Genomic DNA, 25,287 nt, shown 5'->3' with positions numbered 1-25,287 from the left:
ATGAATGGCAAATGATCTAAAAGTTTATTCCCCTACTCAACATAACTGTAACTTTGACCTAAAATACCATGTTCCATACCATGACCAATAGCTGGCAACAATTTTGAATTCTCCAGGTAAAGCATTGTAAAATCAAGCCTCTGGGCTAACGGACTAAGCAGAATCGGACCTGGAGGGGGGGTTGGGGCGGGGCGGGTGCGCGGATGGTGGAAATGTCAGTTTAATCTTTTTAAAAATGATTTTGGATCAACTGGATTGAAGCATTTGTCTGTCTGCGTAATACAAACATTTGGGGAATTAGTCACATGAAAGAAACTCTGATAGATATTTGCAAAGGACCATTTAATCCACTGAACATTTATCACTGAACTCTACTTTTGTGCCTATTCTTGGAATGAATTGATTTCCAGCTGTGTTTTTCATTTCCATAGATTTCTGCAGCTCCAGTGGGTGTTCCTCCTTCAAACCCATCCGCTCACAGTCCATCATCCCCACTGCCCATGTCATGCCTTCCACCTCTGGTAACCCTTCATCTAATCTACATCCAGTGGGTGATCCAGGCTTCAGTTCTGTCTCTGTGCAGCCAAGTGGTCCCTCTGACACAAAAGATCAAAGATCTGGAAAACATTGGTCTTCGTTGTCCAAGTTGAATGCGATCGAAGTTTCCAACTTTGACACGAGGGCCAGTGAAATGGAAGAATCTTCTACTAGTGTTAAATCTTTGCCTGCAGATTCAACAAACATCTACAGACCTACATTGAATATGCTTGACTACTCCTATCCAAATACGGAACACCTGAGATTGGAGATGGTACGAAAATTTGAAACTCCTAACATTGAACCAACTTTGAATCAGTCTGCTTTTTTGGACACTATCTGTGATGACCCTCGGTACAGGTTCCAGGAATGTAGCAAGGGTGAGGTACCTCATAACATCAATGGTGCTGGAGGCAAGGATAACTGCAGTAACCACAATATGACTTTTAAATCTTTGCCTGAGAGCAAAACTGCCGACAGTGGCTTGTTAGGACCGAGAACTTGTTTGAGACCTAATGGTGGAGGCTCTGTTCCTGAAGGGCTCCATAGTTTACAAGCCCAGCAAACACCTTGGGCTCCGCTGTGGCTAAGGGACCGAGCACGTGAGAAACAGTTTGACGTCCGCTGTAACGATAGATCTTGTGACCTGACGGCATGGCAGCAGGAGCAGTTGGAGAGCCTGAGGCTACAAGTAGAGCAAATGCAGGTAACGCAGTTACATTCAGTTTGTGATTGAATAATTTTTGCCTCGAGAGGAAAAGGAAGGATGGGAGGAAGCAGGCCCAGCAATCCCATTACTGAAGACGTGTGGTACCATTTTCTCTAACTACTGAACTGTTATCATGCATAGAGGCTATAACAGTGGTCTCTAAATCTCTCTCAAACACCCCAGTCACTCCAACATCTAAGATTAGGTGAGAACTACTTGACTGAGTCATAGTTCTCCACTGACACCATACCTCAAAATTTGTTAGATGGTATCATGAGTTCCCTGAATGAGAGTTTGGATATTTCCTTTCAGAAGTGGTGAATGAATGGCAAATGAGATTCATGATATTTGCCCAGAGATTCATTGTATTCGTTTTGGTGTTTGTTCCCCAGTTGACCAAATGCATGGGGTGGCAAATAAGATTCATTATATTTGCCCAGAGAATCATTAAAGTCCTTCTGGTGTTGGTTCCCCAGTTGACCAGATGCATGGGGCTTATCATCCTTGTTCCTTTAAGCTAATAGTTACATTCAGATCTTCATCTTTTTGAGATGTGTGCCTATCTAGCAACAGTTGGTCAGAAGTGACTTTCCTATTGATGAATGAAGACCCTGGTAGCAATGCTGATGGCAGGTACACTGAGCTTCCAGTAGGTTTAACAATTTTTTGTCCCCTCTGTTCCCATAGTTTTTGAACCATGGATCCCAGCAATACCCTATGGCCTATTCCACTTTTGCACATCAGGAACCGAACAAATGGGACCCACTGATAAAAGCAAATGAAAGCTTGTTGAAAGAGAAGGAGATGGTTATTGAAAGGTATGTGCAATCCTTGGGTTTTTAAAAATTCTGTCAGTGAGGGAAAAAAGACACTCCCACCCTGTATTGATGTCAAATGTTCACTGGTCAGGTGCAGCACAGGTAGGAACAGAATAAAGCTCCATTTGTTGTGCCCCATCAATCATTTGTCAGGTGCAATATGATGCAGGTTAAAGTTTCCAAAAGCTCTATCATGTGCTTTCAAGTCAAGTACAGCAATTTAGATACAACCATGTGCCTTTGAACGCTCCCCACCCCCACCAAATTTTGAGCACCTAAGTGAGCTTTTCATTTTCCACAACCAGCAGGCTTTGTGGTCCTTCTGAGGATGTGCGCTGATTTGTGCTGAATTTTGAGCATCATCTATGGTGCCAAATTTCATTGGAATCGTTGCACCAAGTAGAGAGCAGATATACTTTACCAGGCTGACCGGAGATCAGCTCCGGTTAATATATGCTAACCCATCGTGCTGTGTTCTTACAGTATGTCTTCCTTTTCTATATCTACATTACTAATTGATTGTATATTAAAGAAAGGATAGCTCACATAGCTCACAAACTCGAGCATTTTTAACCATATGATATCGATCACGTTTTTGTTCATGTTTTGTTCCTTTTACTTGGGATTACAGGCAGAAACAACAGATCAGTCAGCTGGAGCAGAAGATGAGGCAGAGCGAGTTACAGATGCATAGTGCCCTGCTGGGCCATCCAGTTCCACTTAGCGATGTTTGCATACTCCGACTGCAGGTACTGCTGCTCAAATGTGAAACCTAGGTCAAGAGCTGAAGTCCATCACAGACCACCACCAATGTGAAAGAGTAGAAGTAGTACATAACAAAGTGGTGGTAAGGTGATAGGTTTGGGTTTTGTAGGGGGAAGGGAAACTGAAGAAGGTAAGGATTTCCTGGCAATGAATGACTTGGAGGCAGAGTTTGTGTGATAAATCTTGAATTCAGCACAGGAATGACAGTGTGTAAGCCAACTGTTTGGAGCTTAGGAGGAACAAAGAGAAGTTCAGAGGAACATTGAGTGTAGCTAGTGTTTAAAGAAGAGACAAAGTTTTGACAGCCAATATTAATGTATATAATTTGTATACTTGTATATAATTTGACAGTACAAAGAGGCCATTCAGCACATTTTGCCTGTACTTATATATTTCTGCAATATATATCATTTTATAAATGCAACTTGTCTGTTTCTGATGTGATTTCTCTCATAACACATTACATCTTTGCCAAAAGTCTTATTCTTTCAGTCTATGTATGCACATAACATAGCTCCAGAAATGGAGGGGTGGGGTCCTGGGATGGTGGGCGAAGAAGAGACAATGAGATCTTTATAATACGAAGAGTTGCCAATGGCAAATGAATAGCAACACTGAATTTTTTTACTGAAGTCATCATTGACTTTCTGGATCCGCATGCTCCCAACAAAACTTGGAGATTAATGTACTTTCCATTTGCAAAAATAATGAAATGCAGATAAAAGTGGGATCCTAGTGTGTCCAAGAAAACAAATTGATCTGTTTCCATGATTTACAGGAATCTCTACGGGAAAATGCTTTCCTGCGGTCCCAGTATGCAGAACGGACAGAAACATTGAATAATGAAAAATTGGAGATGGAGAAAAAGCTATCAGCGACGGAAGTAGAGGTTCGTCGACTGAATGAAAGTCTCAAAGAAAATACACAGAAGCACATGGATGATATGAAGAGAATGGAAGAAAAGGCAAGTGTTCAATGTGTAGTACAGGGGAACTTGGTATGGCCTGTGGTGGTGAGTGAGCCTGGGTAGTCCATCCGCAATGTTGGACTTCTTGCTTCCGTTTTACTTTCATTGTGGGTCTGGCAGTGTGCAAAACCCTCCAAGATGGATAAATCCTCATTGAAACACCAAGACCACATAAGGGGCTATATCCATATTTCGCAGGAATCTTGATTTAAGTTTTAAGTGACCCATAAAGCTTTTGTGAAGACCCTCCTGGATTACCAATCATGTGCAGTACCGTATTCTGCCACTGAATGGCAGCATACACTTGCAACATCAATCCTGATGCTCTCGAGGCAGAAACTTCACATTTTTTTATTTGTTCACAGAATGTGGGCATTGCTATCAAGGTCAGCAATTATTGCCAATTTCTAATTGTTCTTGAGAATGTGATGGTGAGTCAGCTTCTTTAATGTCTGCAGTCCATGTGGTGCAGATACATCCACAGTGCTGTTAAGGAGGGAGGGTTCCAGGGTTTTGACCTAGTGAGAGTGAGGAACAGCGATTATAGTTCCATGCCAGGATGGTATGTGACTTGGGGAGCTTGCAGGTGGTGATGCTCCCATGCACCTGTGCACTTTTTTATTATTTGTTCATGGGATGGGGGCGTCGCTGGCTAGGCCAGCATTTATTGCCCATCCCTAATTGCCCTTGAGAACTGAGTGGCTTGTTAGGCTATTTCAGCATACATTTAAGAGTTAACCATATTGCTGTGGGTCTGCAGTCACATGTAGGCCAGACCAGGTAAAGATGGCACATTTCCTTCCCTAAAGGACAATTGACTGTGGTTTCATGGTCATCATTAGACTTTTAATTCCAGCTACTTTTTATTGACATTGACATCTGCCGTGGTGGGATTTGAATCTGGGTGACCAGAGCATTACCACTATGCCACCACCTCCCCTGGTTCCTGGTTTGGAAGATACTGTCAAAGGAGCCTGGGCAAGTTTTTGCAGTGCATTTTGTAAATGGTACACACTTCTGCCACTATGTGGCATTGATGGAGGGAGTGAATTTTTAAGGTGTTGGGTGCCAATGAAGTGGGCTACTTTATCCTGGATGTTGTTGAGCTTTTTGTGTTGTTGGAGCTGCACTCATCAGGCAAGTATTGCTTTAGATAAAAGCAAAATACTGCAGATGCTGGAAATCTGAAACAAAAATAGCTGGAAAAACTCAGCAGGTCTGACAGCATCTGTGGAAAGGAAGACCGAGTTAACGTTTCAAGTCCGTATGACTCTTCGGAACTAAAGAGGAAAGTATTGCTTTAGTTTGGTCAATCCATGGATTATCCATTACACATACACATTACAATGCAGCACAACAGTTCTTTAAAAATAAAACATGATGCAGTTTCATTATGGGAAACTTTTGGCCCATTCAGTATTGCAATTATTTCCTTTCGATTGAAAAATTATGCGTGTCACTTGTGCTATTTAAGAAAGCTGTGGGGGTAAACCAGGGAATCATAGATCATTAGTCTAATATCTATTGTTGGGAAGTTGTTAGAGTCTATAATTAAAGATAGGACTCCTGAACACCTTGAAAATTTTCAGTTAGAGAGCCAGCATAGATTTGTAAAGGGTACATGCCTGACAGACCAAATTTAATTTTTTTGAAGAGATGGCTTTGAAGGAGGGAACAGGGGAATGTCAATGGATGTTATCTTTATGGACTTTCAGCAGGCATTTTATAAAATGACTCATAAGAGGCTGTTAGTTAAAGTGGAAAGCTCATGGTATTAAAAGCAGCTTATTGACCTGGTTAAGAAATTAGCTAAGTGGCAGGAGACAGAGTAGAGATAATGGGCAGATACTTTAATTGGCAGGATGTGACAATTGTATCCTGCAAATGTGTTGGAGCCTCAACTATTCAGTGTTTGTTAACATCTTGGGTGATGAGATGGAAAGCTACATATCCACATCTGCCAATGGCAGAAAGATAGTCAACTTTTAAATAATATAGGTGGAAGGGTAAAATTACAATGGATTAAGTGAATGGAAAAATGTGTGGCAAATGTGAGATTATCCACTTTGGATGGAAAAAGGATAGAACTTTCTAATTTGGTGAAGACTAGGAATGATGGCAGCCCAAAATGCCTTGGGGTCCAGATACACAGATCATTAAAATGTCAAGGATAGGTATGGAAAGTAATCAAAAAAGTGAATGGAATACAGGCCTTTATATCTTGATTAGAATACAAGGGGGTCAAAGTCATGATTCAGCTATACAAAGCCCTGGTTAGACCCCACCTGGAGTACTTGAAGAGGTGATTTAGCCCCTCTAATTTCTGCTGCAATTCATTTGGGTGGTGAATAATCTGTACTTTAGCTTCATATCCCATAAACCCCTTGCCTAACAAAAAATCTTATCTAGCTCCATCGTGAAAACTCCAGTTGTTTTCGTCCCCAGTATCCATAGCCTTTTGGAGAATGAGTTTGATTTCTGCTATCATTGGAAAAGCTAGAAAAAGAGTTTATTTTCAGCTTTTATTCTCAATGTTTTATTCTTTCAATGCTTAACCATTTAAATGGGCTTGGCTAATTTCTTTTACAAGCAAAACATTATTCAAAGTTAATGGATTAATTTATAAAGTGCTGCCACATAGACTAATTAGATCTTTGGTCCGCAGAGTTAGCTGGGGCAGCAGTAGGTGTGTTCGTAAATGGTCTTAGCACTTTTAGGTTAGGGAAGAGAGCATCAGCCCAAGTTTCCCCCTCCTGATTGCTGTCAGTAGACCCCTGTTGGAGCTGTCTGTATTCACACTGCTATTCTGGCTTGTTGCTCAGGTCCGAGGCCGTGACAAACACATCAACAACCTGAAACGAAAGTGTCAGAAGGAGGCAGAACAGAACAGAGAGAAGCAACAACGCATTGAAACTCTAGAGCGGTACCTGGCAGATCTGCCCACCCTGGATGACTATCAGAAGCAGAGTAGACAGGTAAGACTGACCTTGGGATGTCAGTGAAGTGATATCGTTCTCTGGGTAATAGTATTATTGTTGCAGGCTGCTCACAAAAACTCTCAATACACATCAAAGGGGTGAGGCTTTCAAATTTTCCACCGCAACTAAATACACTTCTGTAACTGGCATAATGGCTAAGATGTTGGACTAAGCCCCATCTGTCTTAGCTGAAACAATCATGTGACATCATTGAAAGAGGCGCAGGGAGATCTCCAGCTGTCCTGGCCAGCATGTTAACCAGCACCACCAAGAGATCTCTCCTAATTCTGTGCCTGTTTCTGAGGACAAGGAAAACAGTTTCCCACCACGTGGTGAGATTAGACTTCAAAGCTTTAGCTTCTGTTAAAGTTTTTAGGAGCTATGTTCTCTGGTTTGTCTGGATTCAGTTTGCATTAGTGATTGCTTTACTTTACAATGAACCCAATAACCACAGCACAGTATGACTTTTTGAGTTTAGGGTAAAGCTCCCACATTAATAACTGATGTGGGTGATTCCCTGCTCTTTGCATGTTTCCATCGGCCTTAATTCCTATTCAGTATCTTTCATTTGTAATGGGATGTTATGGTATGATTGTGTATATGAAACAGGGGAAGATAAAGATTTGAGAAGAGAGCTGGGTGATGGAGGCCCAGAGCCACCATAGGCTTATGTCAAATGCCTTGGTGCTGTAAATCCGGTTGCTAACCAGACTAACTTTTTTTGCAATGCATTCCTTTGCCAACTGGTGGGAACAAATGTTTGTTTTCACTGCCTAGCTTTGTGCTTTGCAAGATTTTCCCTCAGAAGCTTCCTTTGTTTACACAATGGGTAAATGCAGCATCCTGTGTGGCAAAGGAAGGCTCCTGATGTGTGCTGCAGGAGCAGTGTTAGGGCAGTGGCATCTATTGGCTAGAGAGGGAACTACCTGGGTTGAGAGCTGGTGGATGTCCATGTCCAAGACAAGAGCTGATGCATGCACTTTGAATAGAATGCTGTGTCCTTCTGCCAGTTAAGGTATTCTGGATCAGTGATTCTGTTTTGTAGCTGAAGGATGTGGACCTGCGATGTGAGTTGCTGCAGAGTACGATGCTTGATCTGGAGGCCAAACTAGGGGAAGCTCGAGCGCGATGTCGTGAAAAGGACAGCATCCTGGAGAAGCAGAAACAGAAAGAGATGGAGCTGGTCTCCACAGTTCATGGGTAAGGTAACCTGGCTGGCACTTTCATTTACTGTTCTGGCCTGATCCTGTAGATTTATATCCACAGAAACAAATCTGGGATTGGAATTCAAGTTACTTTGTGAAACTGGACAACCATTCCACTCATTCTGTCTGTCTCCTGTGTTGTAAAATAGGAAATGCTAGCATTACCTGGTAGGTTGGCCAGCTGCTGAAGCACAGAATGGGATAGCATTTTAGATGGCATCCCATTCAAAACCTAAATCTGTCACTTCTCTCTCTTGGATGCTGAGTGGCCTGCTGTGCATTTCCAACGTTTACAATGACTCCATTTTTGCAGATGAAGTGCTAAATAAAGAACGGAGTTGGGAGGCTATACCTGGGAAGATGGGAGAGAGAAATAATTCTATGTAATTGGGATTTTCTTGAACAGGTTCAGAATTGAGCTATGCGTGAATCTGAAATTGGGGGAGTGAATTTATATTTGCAGATGATGCTCATTATTAATGAGCTCCATCACATTCCCATGACGAGGGATCCAGCCAATGATGCCATCGATAACTTAATTCAAAGACTTTATAAAAATAGACTGAAGTAACCAGTTATTCATTGTTATTCTTCATAGCCATATGATTATTGTAATGAAAACTGTAGGGTTAGGCAGGGCTGTGAGACTGCTGCATATGTCCATCTCTGGTAACCACATGCCACTGTGACCCCCCCTCCACCCAAAAAGTATCACTGGCACACTCCAATATGCACAAGATATAAATATTTATGAGGCACGTGACTAAATCTTATATTGGCTCATTCCTTCACAGTTGATGCTATCCTGAAACTGGACAGAGATTTCATGCAATGCTGTCTCTCTTGCTTTCAGCCTGCAGGAGAAAGTTGCAAAGTGTCTGGAGGATGGCGTGAGGTTACCAATCATGGATGTAGAGAAACTGAAATGTGAGAGCAACAACCTCAAGGGAGATTACGAACGAGCCATGAAGGTGAGCACTTACCATTTCAGAACAGATGTCTATAGATAAGGCAAATGGGTGATCATTCAGAAACCTGTATTTCACTGCTTGCAGGATTACTACTGTAATTTTGCACCACTGCACCAAGTGTGATTGGATATTGCAGTGCATCAAATTACTTGCCCTAACTACAAATCTGCAGAAACTGTAAGGAAGAACATTTTGTGGGAAACCAATTACCAAGACTGCAGATACATGATACTCACTAAAGCTGTGGCTATTTTTATTTATTGGGGCTCTTGGATTTTAATCAATGTTTCAGGGATCATATTCTTACTGCTTTTCTGTAAAACAAAAAGACAGTGAGCTATAATCCAAGCAGCAACAGCTGTTCCCTATAATCAAACTAAATCGAAGTCTTGTTTTAGTATGTGGGTTTCTGGATATTTGTTGGTCCTTTCAGAATTCTTTTTTCATAAATTGAGGAATATAAACAGTGACTATTTCTGATGCAAGTATTGCCTTTTTGTACCAGTAAGTCGTCTTGCTGGAAAATAGGCTCATCTTTCTGCTGTTTCATATTTGTCATAACCAAGAGCTCAGGCAACAAACAGGTCCCATAATTGGACATGATGCGATTGGGAAGAATTTTGTTGTGTGCAGAATCATGGAAAGCCTAATACAGAGGTGTTCTGCTTTATGTCTAATTACAGTGAAAGATCTCCAATGAACCAGATGGTGGGTTTGTCAGCAGTGATATTCAACACTTTGCACTAATGGAGACTGTGTAAAGGGTTTGGTGATTGGTCTTGTAGAGCTACTTACCCTTTTCTCATCTTTTTGCTAAACTTGTTGAAATAGTAAGTGTCATACCTATTCTAGGTGTACTTCTACTGATTTGTCTTCGATGGCCTTTGACAATATTGAGCAGTCTTGGCATCTGCTCCTTTTTGCTGTGTTTTACTACTGGATTGGTGCATGTGTAAATATACAGACAACCCAAGTTTCATTTAAAACTGGAACAGAAGTTTCAACAGATAAGAGGTCTTTGATTTTTCCCTTCTGGAAAATATTAATTTTGGAACTTGTATTTGAAATTTCAGGAGCTCTTTTATGGCCTTTCATATTGATCCTTTATTCTGTGTTGATCCAGGATGTGTACACACAATCTACAATCATTGCCATTAGAAACTTAGAAAATTTATGGCACAGAAGGAGGCTATTCAGCCCATTGTGTCGGTGCCAACTGAAAAATAGCTGTTTGGCCTAATCCCACTTTCTAACTCTGCCTATAGCCCATTGGCTACAGCAGTTCAAATGCATATCCAAGTATTTTAAAAATGTGATAAGGGTTTCTTCCTCCCTTTCAGGCAGTGTTCCAGACTCCATCACATCCTAGGTGAAAAAAGATTCTCCCCACCACCCCCCCACCCCTGCTAATCTTTCTGCCTGTTGCTTTAAACGATGCCTCCAGGTTATTCACCCGTCTGCAAAGGAAAATAGGTCATTCCTGTCCACTCTATCTAGGCCCCTCAATTTTATACATCTCCCCTCAGCCTCCTTAGTTTCAAAGAAAACAACCCTAGCCTATCCAAACTTCTTTCATAGCTAAAATTCTCCAGTCCTGGCAGCATCTTTGTAAACCTCTGTATCCTCTAGTGTGGTTGCATCCTTCCTGTAATGTAGTCTCTGAATTATACGCAGTACTCCAGCTTTGGCTGAACTAGTGTTTTATACAGTTCTAGCATATCCTCCCTGCTCTTATTTTCCATACCTTGGCTAATAAAGGGAAATAAGATCATAAGAAATGGGAGCAGGAGTAGGCCAGTTTGCCCATCGAGCCTGCTCTGCCATTCAATGAGATCATGACTGATTTGATTGTGGCCTCAACTTCATTTACCTGCCTATCTTCCATAACCTTCGCCTTCCTTGTAGATCAAAAAGCTGTCTAACTCAGCCTTGAATATATTGAATGACCCACTGCTCACCTTGGAAAAGAATTCCAAAGGCTAATAACCTTCTGAGAGAAGTTCCTCTTCATCTTCAGTGGGAAACCTCATTTTTAGAGCTATCCATTTAGCCCCATTCCCCTACCCTTCCACTCCCTCACCCTCATACTTAATTTTTTCTATGGATTCTGCTTTTATTATTGTTCCTTGTGAGATATACCATCTCTTAACATACCTGTGTGGAAAATAATTAAACAAATATTTTTGCTGTTCTGTTCAGCTGGTGATAAATTTTTGCCCTCTAATTACTGACTCACTGACCAATGGATTTAGTTTATTAAGAACCCTCAATATTTTGAACACTTCTGTCAGATTTCTTCATGAGCCTTCCAATAACAATCCAGTTTTTCTAGGCTTTCATTATAACTGAAGTTTCAATCCTGTGATAATTTAATAAATCTCCTTTTGCACCTTGCCTTGTCATTGATTATTATTATACCCAAAACTGGGCACAGTATTCTTACTGGAGCTTAACCTATGATTAGTTAGGTTTAACATTCCCACTATACTTTTATATGTCATCCTATTGTTGGCATGCTTACATCCTCATAAGATGGACATACAACAAATTAAGTCCTTTGCGGTGGGGTAGCTTCATATGGTGCACTTCTGATAACTGAAGAGACCAATCCATGAGAGCCAGGTCTGCTACAAGTGCTACATATGAAGTGTTTATCAGTCGTCGTGAGTTGTTTTGGGTCTTGGTATCTGTTGCCAAGCCCTGTAGCCACCAGTTGCTATGGTGGCACACACAAGCCCACAGGTGATGTCACCATTTTTCTCTGTCAACAGCTAGTGTCTCCCAGATGCAAGAATCAATGTTTAGAGCCTTCATGTCATGCTTGCAACCATCCTTGAAGTGGAGTTTCGGGTCTCATACTGGTCACATGGCTATCACACACAAAATCCTTAGATCTGCAACCATGTTCCATCCTGAGAATGTGCCTGAGCCAGCAAAGTAGCCTTTGCTTGATGAGCTAACATACTTTGGAGCTTTGCCTTTGAGAGGATTCCAGCATTCGTGATTTTGTCCTTCCGTGAGAAGCCCAGAATGTGCTGCAAACAGCATAGACAAGAATCCTTGAGCTTCCTTTCTTGATAGCTGTAAGTCTTCCATGTTTCACAGGCACACAATAAGGTGCGAGAACACAGGCCTCATAAACGTGTATTTTGGTTCAAAGAATCAGCTTGATCTATGCTTGTTTCGTGAGTTGCCCAAAGGTAGCTGCTTTCACTATGCATGTATCAAGGTCTGTATCAAGAGACAGGTGGTCAGTCACCATGACCCATGGTAGCAGAATTTGCTAACCACTTCCAGGGGAGTCCAGTAACCCAGAACTGAGAGAGAGAGATGTAGGGAGCTGGACCACAGTGGGCCCTCTTTGTACTGGGCTGATAGGTTTCGACGGTTGCCTGGTGCTGGACCTGGGCCTAGTTTTGTGGGTGGGCAGTGAGGGGTGAGATGGTGGGCAGGGGGAGTCTAGCATAGGCTCTGGGTGAGGGAAAAGCCTGAGCTAGGGAAGGGAGGGGGTGACATAAGAGGAGTGGATTGATGGTGTTGAGGTGGGGGTTTTATTCAGGGGTTCTATGGTATAGTGTTGTGTGAGTTGTTTTATTAAGGATGTTTTATTGTTGAGTTGGGGGTACTTTTGAAGGGGCCTAGTGCTGAGGTAGGGGCTTTATCAAAGAGGGGATTAGCAATGAGGCTGGGTTTCGCCAGATGTCACCGTGAATGAATAGGGTGGGGGGTGGTGGTGGTGTACTGGTCGCCTTGCCTAAATGGGTGACGCGATTCACCACTGGAATTCCCTCATGAGGCAGCTCCCTATTGGCATTATATTCTGTATATGCCACACATTTTACACCTAGGATTCTTGATGCGTTATTGACTTGTCCAACTTTTGAGATTTGTGCATCTAAAACCCATGCCTCTCTGCTCTTGTACTCCTTTTAAAGCATCATCACTTATTGCATGCTTCATTTCTCCATGCAGAATGCTTCATCTCTCAATTGTCAAGATTGAATCTTGTTTAACATCCATCTGCCCAATATGTTAATTATTCTATGTCCAAGTTATTTACAGTCCTTCTCACAGTTAACCATTACTCTATTTTTGTGTTTTATAGCATGTTTTCATACTGTGCCTCTATTTGGTCATGCATCTAATCAGCCTTGACCATTTAATGCATGTTTTGATGGTCACTGGCTGTTGACATGCAGCAGACAATGTCCAATTCTAAAACTCTAAATTTGTAACCTGACACAATCCCCTTGCTTACATTCTCATTGTGTTGAAATTAAGACTCACTGCACATGTTCTACTCTTAACTCATTTTGCCAGGACTTAAACAGTGAACTTGTTTTGTTCTCATGATTTTCAGGCTTTAACCAGATAATCTTCATGTACTTGTTGACGAAATGACAGCTACTTCTCCCCTGGCCCCACATCCCCACCACTTTGTTGGCTCCGAACTTTCAGATAACTGAAGAATGATCATCAGTGGACTGAATAGCTAGAAACTACCAATCTACTAAATAAGCAAAAAAATAAAACTAACTTAGTTTATAACCTGCAAAATTATGACCAGCCATTTTTTAAACTCATTAATACTGAGGGCAGGTCAGCATCCATTACACAATTGCTGAGATTTAATGCACACTTCTTTTAAATGGGGATGATGCAGAAAGAGCTACAGCTCTTGGGCTGAGCTTTTTATCCTGTTCCTTTTTTGAAGTTCAAACTGGTATAAAGTAAATCAGAAAAGGATGTGCCCTAATTAAATAAAACTGAATCTTTGAATTTAAAATGGAGATTATTTAGTAGACTGCCCTCCTCTCCTCCCCCCGCCACCACCACTTGTCGGCAGCTCTGATTACCTTTGTTTCCTTGGGAATCAGATTTCATTGTTTCCAATGTGATAACAGAGCAATAGTCTTTTGATCTTTGCTGAAAGTAGGACAACACAGCTTCTCTCCTTGTCTTTCTGTAGTCTTGCATGTCCTTCTAAAATTCGCAATGTGGGAAAACAAAAGGGTTTTGCTCGTTGTATTTATATAATAATGAGCCACAGCAGGTTCTAGTTCAGTTCAGATATTTCATATATTCAAATCAGCAGAATAACTTTCAAAAACAGTAGCAACTTTTACTGTGCACCTATTGCATTAAAACAAAAATCCCACGGCACTTCACGGTGGAGATTGGTCATTGCCTATTGCCCAATGTTGAGACATTAAGAAGCGGAATAGAAAACTTGATAGAAAAGGTGGGCTTTGAGTAGATTTTGGTGATGGAGAGAAGAGGAAAAAGGAGAGGCTTGGAGGGAGTTCCAGTGAGTAGGGCTGAGGGTTGTGACCTGTTGTGAAATTAAAATTGGGGGTGGGGGCTGTCATTGGAGAAGTGATGAAAAGGCCAGGAATTACAAAGTTACAACATGACAATAGGCCTTTCTGTGTTGACGCTTGCCCTCCACAAAAGCAAATAGTTCTAATCGCAATTATCTACCCTGTTCTGATATCTCTTCACCTCTTTGCCTTTCTCCATCTATTCAGTCTAATTTTTGAATGTTTATATAGTTTCTACCTCTATTAGAAGTGAATTCCACAGTCTCAACTCTGAAGATTCTTCTGCCCTCTTCTAAATCTCTTGCATTTAATCTGGTATCTATGGCCTCTTAATTGTTGCCCCCCTCCACTACTGATTCGCTTCCCCCTACTCTGTTCTCCCTCATTTATTTATTTATTTTATTTTTTTATTCATTCACATAATGTGGGCTTCGCTGGCTGGGCCAGCATTTATAGCCCATCCCTAGTTGTCCTTGAGAAGGCGGTGATGAACTGCCTTCTTGAACCGTTGCAGTCCATGTGGTGTAGGTACATCCACAGTGCTGTTAGGAAGGGAGTTTCAGGATTTTGACCTGGTGACAGCGAAGGAACAGCGATGTTTCCAAGTCAGGATGGTGAATAACTTGGAGGGGAACTTCCAGGTGGTGGTGTTCCCAACTATCTGCTGCCCGTGTCCTAGATTGTAGTAGTCATGGGTTTGGAAGGTGGAATTATAATTTTCAACACTTCTATCGTATGGCCCTTTTTAATCTGTATTACAAGAAATAAAAGTGTTTAAATCTTTTGTATTCTTATTTCTTCATTGTAGGTAGCATCCTGGTGAATCTGCGTTGTATGCTCTTGAATCTCAATATCCTGCTGCGGTTTTTAGGCCAAACTGCACATTGTGCTCTATATTGCTGAAGTAATATAGGCTTATTATTACTTATTAGGTTTCTGTACAGGATTTCATTAGCTTTTTTTTTTACAGCATTATTGACCGGAGGTTCTGCCCTTTCATACCTTGTGTTTCTCCCCTGCTCCCTCCAACACCCAATTCCTTTAGCCTGCCATAGCACCAAGCCTAGTTCCATTTACTTAATACTTAAATAACCAAAATTAATTACTGCACACTTGCTATTGTTGAATTCTATATGTCTCTATATTGTTCATTTCTTGTCTTAACAATGTTCCTATACTGCATCCTTTGGTCTTCTGTTTTGACAACATTTGCAAGCTTTGACACCATTTCCTCCCAGTCAAAGTCCACACAATGAACAAAAGTGGCACCAGAAATTAAGGTTGTGGAGCATAACTGTATGACACAGCAGATGGTGAATGCTGAGCTGTTCAAATTCCAGAGGGAAGCTTGAAACAACTGTCACAACTAATTTACAATTTGTTTGTTTCAAATGTGGGCTTTGAATTTAGTAATAAGACTACCGAGTCTCAGGTTTTTATAAGAGGTTTCGTAAAAGAAAAGATTGTAAGCACAAACATATATCTACAAATTACGACTATAATAACTTATAAAACCTGTAATTTATTTAACTCCCAGTTACACTTTCATTAAGGCAACAGTAAGACTCTGATTTTAAAAGACCCAGACTAAGTAAATGATACCCTGAACAGCCGGATTCAAAGTGAGTTCTCTAAACTTCAGTCCCTGGAGGTAGCAGTTTGGTACATGCAGGCTTTTCACACTTGTTGGATCTTAAACTGCCTCACTTACAAACAGTCTTCCCTCCTTTATACATATTTTCCTCTTTGAATGCAAATTCCCATTGTTTCACTATGCCTTTTGAACTTTACCTCTACTAATAAAAAATCTATCATAGTACCAATTCCACCAGTAATCTTTGGGAAAAATAAATAAAGATGCTATTTCTGCTGGCTAGGCATACATTACACTCCCTCCTTTGAATTCAAGCCACTATAGCTTGTTTAAAAATGCAAATGTTCCCTTTGCACTTCACATTCTAAAACTTCCCCATGTTTACCTAATTAACATTTCAAACCTAACTTCTCTTCTTACACCAAAGCACCCAGACTAGCTGCCTTTGATTCAATTAAGTCTCTCTCACACACACAGGCACATCCCACTATTACTCAATTTCCATAATGTTATTGGAATTTATTGTAAAATAATTATCTCTTCCTGACATAACTTCCAACCACTTTGGGGGGAGTTGCAGAGGTGCATCATTAACACTCTCTCCCATCTAACCAATTTGCTGTTCTGCATTGATGCTGGGAGTGAGGGAGTGTTGTCCAATGTGGATAGGTTGAATAGAATGAGGCTATATTCTCTGAAGTTTAGAAGAATGAGAAGTAATGTTGCTGAATTGTACAAAATCCTTAGAGCTTGACAGGGTAGATGCTACGAGGTTGTTCCTTTGACTGTAGAGGGGAACTTTGGGGTCGTAGGGTAAGGGGTCAGCCACTTAGGATTGATAAATTTCTTCTCTCAGAGCATTGTGAATCTTTGAAATTATCTACCCTTTCCCAAAAGTGGGGGCAGACACTTAGTCATCGAGCATATTTGAAGCCAGGTCAATACATTTTGAGCGCTAAGGGAATCCAGCGATAGGCAGGAAAGTGGAGTTGATGTGGAAAGTTAGCCGTGATCTTATTGAATGGGTGGAATAGGCTTGAGGGGCTATATGGTCTACTTTTTTAATGTTCCTTTCATAATTTGCGACTCATCTTTTCTAGTAATTTTTAGTGTGGTAGGGTTACAAATGGTGGTACCTCAACCTTGGGCCATTGAAAAAAGAATTCAGTAATTTGACTATTATTATTGAGACTTTCATTTTCAAGTCGATATTTCCAGTGACTAAGCATCACATCCTTCGTGTAGCAAAGGCTTTGTACTTGTTTATCCTGTGGTACCAAAGATCTAATATTTTTGTGTAAATACCAATGTATAACAATCACTATCACATCTCATCCTCACTGTATATCTTGCCTTTTGCATATAATGTAATCTTAAGGCAAAAGTAATCATGCTCCTTTCCGATGTTGTTTCTGATTCTTTGTGTTTACTTTTAAGATTATAGATAAACAACAGAAGAAAATGGAACAGCTCACCTCACAAATACAGGTAAGGAGATTTCAACCGTCTGTGTAAATCATTGGTACTGGGGGTGGAAAAAGAAAATGATACATCTCCCCTGTTCTGAGTGTTGTGTTTAATTCCAGACCATATTAGTGTGATCAAAGTCTAGAATCTCTCTTTATCAGCCACTGTGGTGAACATGGGAAGTTTCAGCCAATTCCTAATAGGTGTTGGTGCTACAGCACAGAACTATGTTGGACAATGGCAGTCTCTCTCAGGCTATTAGGATGGTTGATGTAGTAAAAGGGGTTTAAGGTACATAAGACTAACTATGGAGGGATGGTTACGTTGCATCCTGTCATGTTTTTCCTGATGTGGAAGTGCTCAATAATACTAGGCACAATATTTTTATTAAAAAAACCAGCAGTTGCATTAACAGCTGATTTTTGTAAGGCTGACAATTTTGGGTGTCCTGTACCTGGTCAGAGATGAATTACATAGAATCTAAGGCTGCATTTGCTGCCAACACCATGCATGTGCAGTTATACAGGGCATTGGTGAGACCGCACACCGAATATTGTGTGCAGTTTTGGTCGTCATATTTAAGGAAGGATGTAAATTCATTGGAGGCGGTTCAGAGGAGGTTTAATAGATTGATACCTGGAATGAGTGGGTTGTCTCTGGAATGAGTGCGGTTGACTTATGAGGAAAGGTTGGAAAGGCTGGGCTTGTTTCCACTGGAGTTTAGAAGAGTGAGGGGTGATTTGATTGAAGTATACAAGGTCCTGAATGGCCTTGACAATGTGGACATGGAAAGGACATTGTTTCTTGTGGGCGAGTCCAGAATGAGGGGGCACTGTTTTAAAATTAGGGGTCGCCCTTTTAGGACAGAGATGAGGAGAAATTTTTTTCTGAAGGTTGTGCAACTTTGGAATTCTCTGCCTCAGGAGGTGGGGGGTTATTGAATATTTTTAAGGCAGAGGTAGATAGATTCTTGTTAGGTAAGGAAATCCAAGGTTATCGGGGGTAGATGTGAATGTGGAATTCAAAACACAAACCGATCAGCCGTGATCTTATTGAAAGGCGGAGCAGGCTCGAGGGGCTGAATGGCCTACTCCTCCTCATTTCTTGTGTTTATATGCGTGGCCACCATCTCTACAGGGTGCATGTCCGGCTGCCAACTTTATAGGGCGCCATGTGCAACATGAACCTATCTTATTTACTTTCAAGAATGATGTACCATGCATCAAAATAAAGTGGCTGTCAGTATTTTGCAAAATCATATTTAGTTCTGCAACATCATTAATTCATTGATCCTCCTTAAACTGAAGAGATTTGAGAAAATGCAGACGTTTTAAGGCAGGATTCTGCCCCATCGCTAAACCGCTAGAATTAGTGAGCTCAGTATAACATTGCAACAGTTTTCTTTCCTGTTTTGACTGAATCTTTCAGACCACTGAATATTTATCAAAAGATGTCCACAGTGCTTATAAATTGCGATGACAGAAATCATTAAAGTGAGTCACTCCTTGTAAAATACTGTAACACTTTTTTTTCCCCCAGTGTAAATAAAATGCTTGTGAGCTAGATGTTCCAAGCAACGGCCGACCAAGTGATGTGTGGAATCCACAAATTAAGCATATTGCAGTAACCGAGTTTGAAAGCAAAATTGAATTGGCAGTGTTCTGGGTAAACCTGTATGTGCACATCAGTGGATTTCTGTGCATGCGCAGACCAATGTGTGTACACAGACTGGTATCGGCCAGCTATATTGCGCTGGCAGGAGACACAGTGAGAATGTAAAGTACAGAACCAATTGTTTACACCAGTATTTGTATTCCACATGAGTCTCCTCCTGCCTTACTTTACTTAACCCAATCAGCATATCTTTCTATTCCTTTCTCCCTCATGTACTTGTCTAGCTTTCCTTTAAATGGAGTTTACTTTGTTGGATAACACTTTTGATAAAGAATCCCTAAGTTCAGGTTTGCAGCTGCATTCAGCATCATGGAGCTAGAGATCTTAATAATCAGCATTCCAGGCCTAATCACTATCCAGCGACTGCTGCCGTCAACCTGGTGTGTGGGTGTTTGGTGAGGACAAGATTCGGCTTGGTTATGATGCTAAAATGGTAGAAAAGGCTGACAACACTCTATTGAAATTGGTGAAGCCTTGAAGGTCTGCAGGTCCCATGGAGCAGTCCCCCAGTCAGTTCTTAGAGAGGAGGGACTAGTTGCAGTGGTGGTGATTATTAAAATATTTTAATTTCTATCACCCTCTAACCTTATCTGTAGACCCTAGAGGAGCGTGTGGCACAAGAAGAAGGGACAAGTCAGGGTCTTCGTGAGGAGCTATCTGGGAAGGAGAATGGATCACTGTTACTGAGGAAGGCCATGAAAGAGGTGAGAACTGAAGGATTTAATAGCTACTTTCAGATCCTGCAAGACACAATAATGCTGCCAGTTCCCAAAGTCTGAGGACCTTGCAACTGAAGATGAAACTACTCCAAATCACAAACAGGCTGTTGGAATGACCCATTTTTAGCAGATCTTCTAAGCCAGTAGTCTATTTGACTTATAGCTGTTCATACAAAAGCCATGCTTTGGCAGTCCTAACACATCCTGCGCTTTGTAAAAGTTGCTATTGAATATTGATTAGGGAAGAGAACCTGAGCATTGAATGATGACCTTGCACATCCTTAATCAATAGGATTCCAATAAATTCCATTGTATGTGGTCAATGGTTTTGTTGTTTAATGGCCATTCTAATATCACATGATTCATAATTGAGAGTTTGGAACTGGTGAGCGTCCATCCGCCCAAAGAGGGGAAGAACTTGTTGGTATTTGATTCATGCCACCTCCTAGACATTCACCAATGTACCTTGCTGCTGCCTGTGGACTGTGCATTCTGGGCCATATTGGCACCTTGGCTGAATGAGGAGTTGAGATGAAAACAGTGCTGGAAATGCTCAGCAAGTTGGGCAGCATCTGAGAGAAAATCAGAGTTAACGTTTGAGCTTATGTTCCTGGTCAATGACCTTTCATCTATCTGGAAGAAAGGTGGAAATGTAAGAGTTTTAAGAGGGATTGAGATATTAGGGGAGGCGAGAGCAGGAATGAGTAACTCTTGCAAGAACTTGATCCTCTGTCTGCGCACATCTATTTTGTGTGCGCACTCCTATTTAAGAGCAGGTCCAGAATGCTCTAATGATCATTAGTTTTTTAATGCAATAATTATTCAGTCCTAGCTCGATATTGGTTTTAACTTTGATTTCTCTGCGCTGCACAGTTATTGACATAATCAGACCTATAATTGGCCATTAGAAACCACATGACAGAAGAGCAAGATGCTCTCTCGCATCCACTTCCACTCTCTCTTTCCAATGCCTTCCAGAAGTGGGTATAGAGACAACTGTGGGCGGAGAACCACAACCCTTGTGATGCACACTGCTATCATTGGGTATAAACAACCCTATAAAGTCACATGTGTTTTAACATCAGGTAGAATCCACACTGAATTAATGTATGCAGCTGGGCAACAACATTTTGCGTTTTTGGTCCACACCTGGTAGGCATTTGGTATGACAGGTGTATAACCAATCCAAGCTGACTGTAACTGAACATGGAAAGAAAGCTGAATATGGAGTTTGTGTTTTCCTGAATATTGGTGTAAATTTGTACTGCCTGAATGTGACAGCTGAACCATCTCTAATGGAGGTGCACAGCCACTGGGATGGGAGGGGACCATCAACCTGCTTTTGTGGTTTGGTGACTCTGGATGGTGCCCTCCAGGCAGGTTGCCTGTCTGTTATGTTGAGTGAGCCAAGAAAAGGACCAGGAACAAACCAAGAATAATGTAACCATTTCCCCTGCCACCCCCAAAAAATGAGGGGAAAAACCTGTGCCACAAAGCAGGTTTGCCATGTGTATAAATGAAAAGAGGGATGTTACTCCCCTGGGTATTGCTTTAATAGTCTTCCAAAGTATGCCTTAATCCGGAAGTTGCAACATGGGGAAATGCTCGTGTCCTTACTACTTGTCTTTGGTTGGGGTCGGGGGGGGGGGGGGTGGGGGGGAGGAGGAATGGGAAGTGCTGTGACCTTTTGAGCAGAGACACTTGGTTCTGATCTGCATGTTTCTGTCATTTTCTTTTACTCTAAAGACTGGCACTTCAGGATGGTTTTAGGGGTGGGGAGAAAGCTGGAAAATTATTTAGTAATGAGTTTATGGTGCATAATTGTATAAAAAAGAGTAAGTAGAAAGAAAACTCTGCATCAAAATACAACTTAGCACTTCACATTGCTCTGTATTCCAGCTTTCTGCCCAGAATCAGGAGCTGATCGAAAGGAACTTGACGCTTCTGGAACAGTTGGGACAATTGGACCAGAGCAAGCAACTACCATCTGAAAGCATGCAGCTGTTGGAGAGGCTGCATCAAGAGCTGGCTAGAAGTTTGCATGACCTACAGTCAATCTGTAACATCCTCATGCAGAGAGCCCAAGGCAAAGACCCTAACCTCTCTCTCCTGCTCGGGATCCAGTGTAAGTACCCAAAGTGTCCCGCTTTGTTGGAACAATCCATTCCTAATTACAGCAGATCAGCATCTGAAATCGTACAAGGGTTGCCAACTGTGATTAAATGTATTCCTGGAGGTTTCATCACATGACTTATCCCTACGCTCTAGCCATTCATCGTCCAACACATCTATCCTTGTGATGGACTGCCTTCCTACATCAATTGGAAAGCAATAAGACTCATTACTCAATTAGTGGAGTGCAGATATTTTGGGTTGTGAAGTTGGAGGGAATTAGAGATGGTGGAGGGTGAGGGAGGGAATTGAAATCAAAAATGAGAACTCTAAAATAAAGATTTTGCTTAATCGGGTGCAAGTGTAGCCCAGTGGGCGCAGGGGTGAATGGGATTCGCTGCGAGTAAGGACACAGGCAACAGATTGATCATGAACCTCTGTTGTATTTAAAAAAACCCAACCGATTCACTAACATCCTTCCATGTTTGATACTGGGCTATAGGTGGGTTTTGGTACTGTTGTATTGTGCCTTAGTCTGAGCATGAGTCAGTGTCTTCAGGAAAGGAGGGAGAAGAGATTTAAAATTACGTTTCCCAGCAATTACAATTTAGTTTTAGTGAATAAGCAGGTGGTTGATTTCTTCCTCAATTTAGATAATTTGGCAGAGTTTCCACTTAATAGTTCAAGGTTTGCATAGCAACCCCAGAAAAGCTGCTTTCTTTTATTGAATATTAAATCAACATTTGCCAACATTTGAATCAGCTCCTTAGATTTGGACAAATGGGAGGCAAGGCATGAACCAGTTAATTGCAGACAGTGGAGAAATGCTCGAGGGTATTCTATAGGATGACACAGGTATTGTGGGGAACAGTTGTCAAGGTTTACCAATGAGATACCATTCTTTACAACCTACTCTTTTTTTTGTTTTCATTCATGGGGTATGGGTGTCGCTGGCTAGGCCAGCATTTATTGCCCATCTCTAATTGCCCTTGAAAGTGGTGGCGAGTTGGCTTCTTGAACTGCTGCAGTCCATGTGCTGTAGGTACTCCCATATTGCTGTTAGGGAGGGAGTTCCAGGATTTTGACCTAGTGACAGTGAAGGAACGGCAATATGTTACCAAGTCAGGATGGTGAGTGGCATGGCGGGGAACTTCCAGGTGGTCGTGTCCCCATGCATCTGTTGCCCTTGTCCTTCTAGGCGTTTGTGGTTGTGGGATTGGAAGTTGCTGTCTAAAGAGGCTTGGTGAGTTCCTGCAGTGCATCTTGTAGATGGTGCACACTGCCACTGTGCATCGGTGATGGAGTTTTTTGTGGATGTGGCGTCAATTAAGTGGGCTGTTTTGTTCTGGATGGTGTCAAGTTTCTTGTGTTGTGGGAGCTGCACTCATCCAGGCATGTGGAGAATATTCCATCACACACCTGACCTGTGCCTTGTAGATAGTGGACAGGTTTTGGGGAGTTAGGAGGTGAGTTACTCGCCACAGGATTCCTAGCCTCTGACCTGCTCTTGTAGCCACAGTATTTATATGGCTAGTCCAGTTCAGCTTCTAGTCAATGGTATGCAACCCCCCTCCCTCCCCCTGCCAGGATGTTGATAGTGGGGGATTCAGCAATGGTTGAACGTCAAGGGGTGATGGTTAGATTCTCTCTTGTTGGAGATGGTCATTGCCTGGCACTCGTGTGGCGTGAATGTTACTTGCTACTTGTCAACCCAAGCCTGCATATTATCCATGTCTTGATGCATTTGGACATTGATTGCCTCAGTATCTGAGGAGTTGTGAATGCCGCTGAACATTGTGCAATCATCAGCGAACATCCCCACTTCTGACCTTGTGATGGAAAGAAGGTCATTGATGAAGCAGTTGAAGATGGTTGGTCCGAGGATACTACCCTGAGGAATTCCTGTAATGATGTCCTGGAACTGAGATGATTGACCTCCAACAACCACAACCATCTTTCTTTGTGCTAAGTATGACTCCAACCAGTGGAGAGTTTTCCCCTTGATTCCCATTGACTCCAGTTTTGCTAGGGCTTCCTGATGTCACACTTGGTCAAATGCTGCTTTATTGTCGAAGCCAGTCACTCTCGCCTCACCTCTAGAGTTCAGCTCTTTTGTCCATGTTTGAACCAAGGCTGTATTGAGGTCAAGAGCTGATTGACCCTGGCAGAACCCAAACTGAGCATCAGTGAGCAGGTTATTGCTAAGCAGTGCTGCTTGTTAGCATTATTTATGACATCTTCCATCACTTTACAGATAATCGAGAGTAGATTGATGAAGCAGTGATTTACCGGTTTGGATTTGTCCTGCTTTTTGTGTACGTGACCTACCTGGGCAACTTTCCACATTGCTGGGTAGATGCCAGTGTTGGTAGCTGTACTGGAACAACTTGCCAAGGGGCACAGCAAATTCAGGAGCACAAGTCTCAGTACTATTGCTGGAATATTGTCAGGGCCCATAGCCTTTGAGTATCCAATACCTTCAGTTTCTTGATAACACGTGAAGTAAATTGAATTGGCCAAAGACTGGCATCTGCGATACTGGGGACCTCAGGAGGAGGCTGAGGTGGATCATCCACTCGGCACTTCTGGCTGAAGATTGTTGCAAATGCTTCAGCCTTATCTTTTGCACTGATGTGCTGGGATCCCCAATCATTGAGGATGGGGATATTTGTAGAGCTGCCCCCTGCAGTGAGCTGTTTAATTGTCCACCACCATTCATGATTGGACTACAGAGCTTAGATCTGATCCATTGGTTGTGGAATAGCTTAGCTCTATCACTTGCTGCTTATGCTGTTTGGCACGCAGGTAGTCCTGTGTTGTAGCTTTACCAGGTTGCCACCTCGTTTTTAGGTATGCCTGGTGCTGCTCCTGGCATGCTCTACACTCTTCGTGGAACCAGGGTTGATTCCCTGGCTTGGTGGTAATGATAGTGGGGTACATGCCAGGCCATGAGGTTACAGAATATGGTTGAGTACAATTCTGCTAATGGCCCACAGCAGCTCATGGTTACCCAGTCTTGAGTTGCTAGATCTGTTCGAAATTTATCCCATTTAGCACAGTGGTAGTGCCACACAACATAATGGAGGGTATCCTCAATGTGAAGATAGGACTTTGTCTCCACAACAACCGTACGGTGGTCACTCCTACCAATACTGATATGGACAAATGCTTCCGTGGCAGGCTGGTTGGTGAGGATGAGGTGAGGTATGGTTTTCTCTCTTGGTTCCCTCACCACCTGCCACAGACCCAGTCTAGCAGTTATATCCTTTAGAACTCAACCAGCTCAGTCAGTAGTAGTGCTACCCAGCCACTCTTGGTGATGGACCCCCCCCAGAGTACATTCTGTGCCCTTGCTACCCTCAGTGCTTCTCAACATGGAGGAATGCTGATTTATTAGCTGAGGGAGGGGATGGTACATGGTAATCAGCAAGAGGTTTCCTTGGCCATGTT

At 42.0% G+C, this 25,287-nt stretch overlaps 1 protein-coding gene across 3 annotated transcripts in view; it reads left to right on the top strand.

The window, feature by feature from the left end:
• The window catches only part of cep85 (centrosomal protein 85), a 60,117-nt gene that overhangs the window by 30,005 nt on the left and 4,825 nt on the right, over positions 1 to 25,287 (top strand). For all 3 annotated transcript variants that reach the window (XM_078567210.1, XM_078567211.1, XM_078567212.1), the window contains 10 exons: positions 432 to 1,243; positions 1,934 to 2,064; positions 2,696 to 2,813; positions 3,608 to 3,793; positions 6,619 to 6,771; positions 7,820 to 7,974; positions 8,833 to 8,950; positions 17,303 to 17,353; positions 19,603 to 19,710; positions 21,625 to 21,850. In XM_078567210.1, coding sequence (XP_078423336.1) covers positions 432 to 1,243; positions 1,934 to 2,064; positions 2,696 to 2,813; positions 3,608 to 3,793; positions 6,619 to 6,771; positions 7,820 to 7,974; positions 8,833 to 8,950; positions 17,303 to 17,353; positions 19,603 to 19,710; positions 21,625 to 21,850 — 2,058 coding nt within the window. The remainder of the gene's footprint in view (positions 1 to 431; positions 1,244 to 1,933; positions 2,065 to 2,695; positions 2,814 to 3,607; positions 3,794 to 6,618; positions 6,772 to 7,819; positions 7,975 to 8,832; positions 8,951 to 17,302; positions 17,354 to 19,602; positions 19,711 to 21,624; positions 21,851 to 25,287) is intronic.

Source organism: Cetorhinus maximus, chromosome 21 (assembly GCF_964194155.1).
Source record: "Cetorhinus maximus chromosome 21, sCetMax3.hap1.1, whole genome shotgun sequence".
Classification (NCBI taxonomy): Eukaryota; Metazoa; Chordata; class Chondrichthyes; order Lamniformes; family Cetorhinidae; genus Cetorhinus; species Cetorhinus maximus.
The sequence above is the reverse complement of the archived record's forward strand: the minus strand, read 5'-3'. Positions and strand labels throughout refer to the sequence as shown.